The sequence below is a fragment of the Pterocles gutturalis genome, unplaced genomic scaffold, assembly GCF_000699245.1.
Source record: "Pterocles gutturalis isolate BGI_N339 unplaced genomic scaffold, ASM69924v1 scaffold53404, whole genome shotgun sequence".
Taxonomy (NCBI): Eukaryota; Metazoa; Chordata; class Aves; order Pterocliformes; family Pteroclidae; genus Pterocles; species Pterocles gutturalis.
This window is the reverse complement of record NW_010130130.1, coordinates 977-9,406: the sequence shown is the minus strand read 5'-3', so window position 1 is coordinate 9,406 and position 8,430 is coordinate 977. Positions and strand designations below refer to the sequence as shown.

Genomic DNA, 8,430 nt, shown 5'->3' with positions numbered 1-8,430 from the left:
AAAAGGAAAAGGAAAGAGAAAAGGAAAAGGAAAGAGAAAAGGAAAGGGAAAGAGAAAAAGTAAGGAAAAATTGAAGGGAAAATAGAAATTGAGTGATGGGTAATGGTGAGTTAGGCACTCCATTACAAAAGCATGTTAAATTGAAACAGAAGGATAACTAATACCTAGGATCCATGGTTTCACTGAAGTATGTTTGGAAAAATGTGTCAGCCACTGTGATTTCTGTTTGTAGCAAAAGGAATATATATCGTTCTGATTTAGTGGCATAGGCAGTCTTTAGCTGATAAAGGTTCTTTGAAAAGGTTATATTTCGTTTGCTTGGTACAGATTATGTACCAAACACAACTGCGTCCTTTTCTAAGGTAACCTGTTTTAGCTATTGCTGGGCAGACTTTTGAACTAGTGATCCATCATCACAGTTCCTGTAAAAAGGAATCAAGCTTTAGCCTGAAAAGTGAGGATATTTACCCATTTACTCCTGTGTTCAAATTAAATTCTAATTTTTATAGACTACCACATTCTGTTTTGTCCTGTACTCATAAATTCAGTTTTCCCTGGTTGGTGTATAAAAATATGAGTAGGAGAAATGGTAGCTAGCGTATGAATGAGTGTACAGGTGATATACTGTAGCTGTGTAAGTATATAAATGGGGAAAAGCAGTTTCTATATGTTCAGATAGACAAGAGTTGCTTTGTGTCAGGAAATGAGCAGATGTAGCCCAAATTTGTTCAGCCATTATTCTGTTCTATTTGGTAAGTTTTCTCTGATCGTAGCTCGGCAACTGCTTATGCCTCTGCTGTCAATGTACTTATACCATCTATTTTCCTGCCAGTTTAAAGCGTTTTGGAAGGGTGCAAGCAATGGAACAAAACATTGTGATGAGGACTGAATTGTTTTGACAGATCTATGATAGGTACTGTGAATAGTGTGACAGATACGGGATTATTTTAAGTTTTTAAACTGAGATATATTAACAGAGTTGTACGTTGATCCTGCATTTAGAATAGCAGGTTGTTGTAATTTATGAATGAAATGCATTGATAGAGTTGTTGCAAGATAAGCTTTGTACTAAGACTGGTTCTGGCTGGTTCCTGTACTTTCATAAACAGAAAATTCAGCTAGAACATGTAAAACCCTGCTTTTTTTAGGTTTCTGATCTAAGCACCACATCTTTCTTTAAGTCTTCAATAAGTGCCAAATTCTTATTAAATTTGAGTAGTTCTCATTATAATTAAAAACATGTGTTTCCTTTTTTTCTTCTGACTAGCCAAAGAAGAAAAACATGTCTGCCTATCAAGTGTTCTGTAAGGAATATCGAACAACTATTCTGTCTGAGCACCCTGGAATAGGTGAGAGAATAATCCAGCCTTCTCTTGATTACACACCAGTTGGATTAATTGTCAGAACATAGCATCTCTGTTTCATACCAATCTCTTAATTGGGACAGAATGAAAAGAATCTCACAATTTTCTTTGAGATGGCAAAGGGGACAGGAGTGTATTTCATTATTTGATTTTATTGCATTTTAACCAAGCTGTGAATCTGGATAAAGAAATTTCTGTCTCTTTCTTCCTTTACTTAAAGTGTTCTATTCATTGTGTCACTTTCCGGTATATACATGTGTGACCTTATATTCCAAACACCAGGCACACTGGCAGTCATTTTCAGGACAGTGTGGAGAGTTCCAGTTGTGGAGTGGGTTGCTTCCTAAAGGTGTATCCATGGGCCAGTAAATTTCCTATGTTCTCTCCATGATTTTATTACTTCATTTGTTTTAAATATTTGCTTTAAAGATTTTTCTTCTTTCCTTCTGCCAGATTTTGGAGAGCTAAGTAAAAAACTGGCAGAGGTGTGGAAGCAGCTACCTGAGAAGGATAAACTGGTGAGTGTGTGTGGGACGCTTTTGTAAAATGATTTCTGTAAAGTAGGTGCTTAGGTCAGAACACGCTGGCACCATTGCCACCATACCTTGAAAAATGCTACCTATGTCCCCAAAGTATGTAAAGATGGAAAGCATGGCAGTCTTGCCCTTGCGATCATAAAAGCAACCATTTTTTTCTCATGGTATTGCTTCATGAGTTAGCTGTGTAACGTCATTCTGCCTCCAGGTCCTGGCATCAGGTAAGAGAATTACCTAATGTTACAAATCTCTCTTTTCATACCATGGTAACTGCAGATCTGGAAACAGAAAGCTCAGTATCTCCAACACAAGCAGAATAAAGCAGAGGCCACCACTGTGAAGAGAAAGGCATCATCTTCAGATGGTGCACCAAAAATAAAAGGTAATTGTTGCGCTTTATTTGCTCTGGTCTTCTTTCTTGGACAGGGAAGATAGTGTTGCCTGTGGAACAGGAACAAAGGTCCTTTCCTTCTTCACACCCCTACCAGATTTCTCTCAAGTCTTGTCATTTAGCTCATCATATTACTCAAAAACAACATTTCTGTGAAAGTGAGAATGACATCAGCATTAAAAAAAAAAAAGATTTCCATGTCCATTTTGTAGGATGGTATTGTTTTTAGCAGTTTAGAGTTTGAAATGTAAACCAAGAAGAGGCAGCAAGGAAGTTCTGGTGGGATTAGCTTGCTACAAGATGAAAAAGGGTTATTCTTGGCTTGGTATTTTACCAAATATCCCAAGCCAAATCTCACAAATTGTGTTCATCTGAGGTAGATGCTTTGCACACATGGAAGGAAAGTTTTGACTCCAAAGGCTGCAGGACCAGCTCCACAGAGCTATTTAAGCATCTAGTGCCTTTGAGATTTGAACTTTACTAAGTAAATAGGCTTGTAAATAGAAGAATGAAAGAAGATAAATTTAATTTGTTTGTTTCCAGCTTCTCCAACAGGAGTGATTTCCCCTCATAAGAAATCCCCCACCAGCACTGTGATGGTGTCTTCTTCACCAGCCAAAGCCCCTGAGACAGATCCTATTGATGTAGCTGCACACCTGCAGTTGCTGGGTGAATCTCTGAGCCTCATTGGACACAGACTGCAAGAAACAGAGGTGAGTCTCTAACCAGTAGTGTCACAGTGATGTCATGTGATCTACACACAGGATTGGGGGACATTGTTACTGTATTTTATTTAAAAGTTTAGCCATGCTTTTCTGTCAGGAAGAGAAATTAGAGGTGGCATGTTGTGTTTCTTTGATGCATTCCTGTTTGTTTTCAGTGAAATAAAAAGCTATGTCTCTCAGTAAACAGTAGGCATCAAAGAAAGACAGATCTTTTGCAGCTCTAGGTCCTTGAAGGCTATTCTTAGTTCAACAAACTCTTCGGTCTTTTCTTACTATGTGTTCACCTTGGATCTGATACTTCCTTGCTATCTTTGCCAATCTCTGGTCCAGTTTCTGTTACTGTCTCAAGCCTTCCTAGAAAACTGTCGGAGAAGGCATTTACCAAGATGTTTTTGCATGTCCTGTTGTTTTCTGGCAGTATCGCATTGCAAGTGCTTTGGATGGGTGCTTCTATTGTTTTGACTTGCCTGGTAATCTAGAAGATGTCATATTTTATTGGCTTCCTACTGTTAGATGATAATGATTATATGCAGGTGCTCACACACACACTTACTTTCAGAACCCAGCCCAGCCTGTAAGGAGAACACGTATTTGGCTCAAATACATCAAGAATTTTACTGCTAACGTGATCATCTCATCCCACTATGCTTGCTTGTTTTATCAACAGTAAAATAAATGTGCTTGCATTTTGTTTCTGGTATGACCAATTGAGGTCATTCTTCAGAGGAACAAATTGCAGTAAAATCTCCCCCTTTACAGAAAGGCACACAAACAAATTCCCTTTCCTGAAAGTATATCAATAACTAAAACATTTGTTAGAGACTTAGCTTTTCTTTAGACTTAAATAATAAAACAACTATTGTCTTTAGGACTCATGTAGTTAACAAAATAGGTGGTATGAAATGGTAAAGAAATTACATTACAAAAATTGATGCAGCTGACAACTTCTGGCCTTTTCTGGTGTTCCCTACTTTTTTCCTACACTGGTATGTTGCCTACTGAATTATTAAATTTTTTGAGACAGCAGTCTCTCTGTGAAGCACGTGGCATAGTTTTGTGACTGTAAATAATGAAAGTGGACTAGAGGAGCTGAGGAGTGAAAATACTGTGTCTGCATGAGAATACAGTTGTGAAAGAAACATCGTTTCCACTAGTCATTCCTATCAATTTTTTTGTTTCCTTACTTCCAGGGAATGGTGGCTGTTTCAGGAAGTTTGTCAGTTCTTCTAGATTCCATCATCTGTGCTTTGGGCCCATTAACATGTCTGACCGCACAGCTACCTGAGTTGAATGGCTGCCCTAAGCACGTTTTGGTGAGTTCCTTGTGATTATTTCCATTCTAGCGCTGATCATTTCAGTAGAGTTCAGCTCGAGTTTTTTAATGAATGAGTCTTATGATGTGATTATAATTCCAGTGCAATATGAAAATTGTTTTATATACATTGTTTAATATACACTTTTATAGAGGAATATCTATTGAAATTCTTTGAAATCTTACTGTTGTACAGTATTGTGCAACTTTTTTTTTTCCAGTGGCAACTGATCTAATGTTTGTACCATTGATTGCAGTGTGTGTAGATGCTATTTTAGTGACTGAATCATAGAGTCATAGAATGGTTTGGGTTGGAAAGGACCTTAAAGATCATCAAGTGCCAACCCCCCTGCCATGGGCAGGGACACCCTCCACTAGCCCAGGTTGGTCAAAGCCTCATCCAGCCTGGCCTTGAACACCTCCAGGGATGGGGCATCCACAGCTTCCCTGGGCAACCTGTTCCAGTGCCTCACCACCCTCACAGAATAAAATTTCTTCCTAATATCTCATCTGAATCTGCCCTCTTTAGGCTTAAAACTGTTACCCCATGTCCTATCACCACACTCCCTGATAAAGAGTGCCTCCCCATCTCTCCTGTAGGCCCCCTTTAAGTACTGGAAGGCTGCTATAAGGTCTCCCTGGAGCCTTCTCTTCTCCAGGCTGAACAAACCCAACTCTCTCCATCTGAATAAATCCATCTGAACCAAATAAAAGTGCCTGTACACATACCAGTATTTTTGAAATTTCAAATTTTCCATTAAAAAGTAAAAAGCACCTTCTGTCTGATTTGTATCACACAATATGTTTTTCCTTTAGTAGGATATAAAATAACTTGTGATCTCAGGATTCCTCATGTAGTTGAGTAGAGCCTTTTACATGTGGCTGTAACCTTCTTAAAGGAGAGAAGAATAGTTTCTGTTTTAAAGAACTGTCTAACTACAGGTTCTTTTGCACTTTAAACTACACTTTCTATTGAGCCCTGATTTAGCAACACCTTGTGGCATCTATGTAGCATGATGTGGACATAGATTAAGATGGCAGCAGCAGAAAAAAGGAATCAGGAGTCATACCTCCAACAGGAGACATTAATAAAACAGAGAAGGAGAGGAGCAAAAATGAAAAATAAATAGTCTGCAAAAATGAAGATATTAAAACCAAATCTGTCAGAGAGAACACCACAAATGGGTATGAATTGGCATGTTATATAATAAGGCAGTCCAAACATTGATTCATTCTGAGAAAGGACTGTTAACAACAACAGCAACAAAGTTGACAGGTTAGGCTGTGAGCTCCCACAAACTGGATGTCTACACAAAAGCTGAGTCAGTGGGGTGTTCCCATCCTAAGCCATGGAAAAACATCCTTTTTTTCCTTCTTGTTTGCCAAGTGCATTCAGAGCAATGACACCACATGACTAGTATATTGGAAACTTGATCAATTTGTTATAAGGAGCAGTGGAGTTTAAGGTGGCTTAAGGCACTTACCCTTCACTTCTGAAAATTCATATTCAGCCTTGATAATAAATTATTCTTATTTCACCATAAGACACATAATGACAGTGGTGTGTTAGGGCATGGATAAAATTGTCAGTGGTCCTGTTGCATGTAGAATGCAATTTATCTTTTCAGTCAGTAGGTGGCATTCTTAAATGCTAGAATGACAGTTCTTGCAGATCCAGCTCCTCATTCTTCAGCAATTAAAAGGTGGCATTCCTAAGGCCTTCTTCAGCCATCCAGCCACAGGCTTAAGCTTTCTGAAATACTGCATATGAAGAATATACAGATAATATATTGCTGGATCTTGTTTTCTGGTGTGCACAAGAAGGACCCTTACTCTCAGAATTCTATTACGTTTTGCAAGGAAGACTGGAGGGCACTTCTTTTTCCCATCTGACACCCTGTTAGTGGGTGTGTTTGATGGTCTTTCTCTTTACTTTTACACAGCAGAATTTCATAAAGGACTTGTGAGTATTAAGTTGGTTTTTTTTTTTTATGTGCTACAACTTTGATCACTTTGTTCAAGTCTTTCATCACTAGTCTTTCCTGTGGGTGATGTGACATCGTCAGTGTGGCTTGTTTCACATTCAGAGTATGGTGTTCATAAGGAGGAGGTCACTTGAGGAAAGCTTCAAGCATTTTCATTGTTTTCAGGTGCTTACAAATACTGAGGCTATCTTTATATTTAGTTAACTTACATTTCCAAAAATGTGAAAATGAGCTTAGCAATGGTGGTGATGCCTAGGCAGATTTGGTTGTCTCATCATATGATAACTTGTAAGACAAGTGAACGTGCTTAGTACCCTTGTCTGTGTCATTTTTTAAGGATTTTGAGTCATTACCTGACACTAAAAGATATTGAATTTCTTTTCCCAGTCAAACACACTAGATAACATCGCCTACATCATGCCTGGACTTTGATGGGAAAGGATCCTGGGATGTACTCAACCTCTGTGTAACTGACTTGTATACATATGCACTACGCCGGCACTCCCAAAGGGCTCCGTGTGTAGGGTTTTAAATTTTTGTATCTGTATAGTATATACATAGGATTGTAACTATTTGACTTCTGTTTTATGAAAAGTTGTGAAGTTAAGCTGAGAAAACCCTTTTGTGTTGATGGGTTAAATGTCGTCCAATCTGAAAGTACTTTGTATGAAGAATTCAGAAAGCTTTTGAGATATTCACCTTAAATTCAAATCTTTTAGTGGGGGAAGCAGCCAGAGAGAGGGCTTCTTGATATAAAGAAAAAGACATCACCATGAGAGGGGTCATTGAAACAGGTGGCCCAGAGAGGTTGTTGACTCTTTATCTGTGATGATATTCAAAAACTGAATGAGCGGCCTGCTCTGTTTGGACTTTCTTTAAGCAGGGGGATGGATCAGATAACCTCCTGATATCCCTTCCAGTCTGAAGGATTCTGATATTCTGTGGGCTGGTAGAGATTGTAATGTATTTTGGACCAAGGAATAGAACTGAACTCTTCACTAACTCTATTTCTAACTGTTGGTCAGTTTAAAATCTACTGCTTGTGGGGAAAGCTGGATAGCTGATCAAACATACAGAGGTCTTTGCCTTTGGTCACTTCTTCCAGCCTTCCCTCTTCAGTCAGTAATAACTGAAAGCAGTCAGTGTCAGCTGGCTGGTCTGGTAGCTGGCATTTGAAACAAAGTAGAAGATGACAACAAATTTAATCTTTTCTTGTGGAGTTGCACTCAAATTGTCATTAGCACAATATATCAAACAACTGCACTGGCTTGAGAGAATGAACCTGCTGATGATTTTTCCAGGGCATGATCAGCCTGCTTTGATAGAGAGGAGCGTGGAAGCTGATGGGAGAAACTTGGATCACTTCTGCGCATCTTGCACCTGTTTTGTGAACAGACAGCTTTGGTTTCTGGGATTGCTGATCCCCCATCCCTTTCACCAGCAGTATTGAAAGAGCCATGGTGCTGCTGTGAGGCAGTGACTAATGACCAGTTTGAAGCAGTTAAAGCTGAGTAAGGAACATGTGGTGCTTTGCTTGGACCAATTCCCCTACCTTCCAGCCACATACTTGGTGTTTGGTTTTCTGCTCCTCTAGAAGAGGAGCCGCAGAAGAGCACTTGATTGTCTTATAGGCTTTTGTGTGTCTGTATGTGTGTGTATGTGGTGTTCATATCATATGTATTTAACTTTTACCAATATCTGTAACAATTTATCCTGTATATTTCTCTGTGTATATATATACATATATACATAATTTAAAGGCAAAAATCCCTCCCTCCACCAACAGTGTGTGGAAAATATTAATCCAGTTTGCCTCACCCCACTTCCTGCAGGAATCAGCTATATGTGTAGTAAAGCATTGGCATTGTATGGGGAAACACCAGGAAGACTTTAAGTGTTTGTAGAAACAGGCTATCTTGTGAAGGTCGATGTAACAACTGAAATATAATTTGACTCTAGCCTTCCAGCCTTATAACATAAAAGTTCTAAAATTACAGAACACTTTTTTACTTCGAATCTGAAGTCTAGCTTCTGTTTTTCAGGGCAGTTGAAAGTGAGCTGCCCCTCTGTGTGCCTGAGCCCCAAATCATATTAAATCCTCAGGTGTGCAGGAGGGT

General features: G+C 38.9%; 1 protein-coding gene across 1 annotated transcript in view; it reads left to right on the top strand.

The window, feature by feature from the left end:
- Positions 1-6,876, top strand: part of HMGXB4 (HMG box domain containing 4) — an 11,018-nt gene extending 4,142 nt beyond the window's left edge. Inside the window, exons 5-11 of the mRNA XM_010080101.1 lie at positions 42-59; positions 1,268-1,349; positions 1,818-1,882; positions 2,177-2,282; positions 2,835-3,004; positions 4,207-4,329; positions 6,701-6,876. Of these exons, the coding sequence (XP_010078403.1) occupies positions 42-59; positions 1,268-1,349; positions 1,818-1,882; positions 2,177-2,282; positions 2,835-3,004; positions 4,207-4,329; positions 6,701-6,745 (609 nt within the window). The 3' untranslated portion in view covers positions 6,746-6,876. The remainder of the gene's footprint in view (positions 1-41; positions 60-1,267; positions 1,350-1,817; positions 1,883-2,176; positions 2,283-2,834; positions 3,005-4,206; positions 4,330-6,700) is intronic.
- The last annotated feature ends 1,554 nt before the right edge of the window (positions 6,877-8,430 follow it).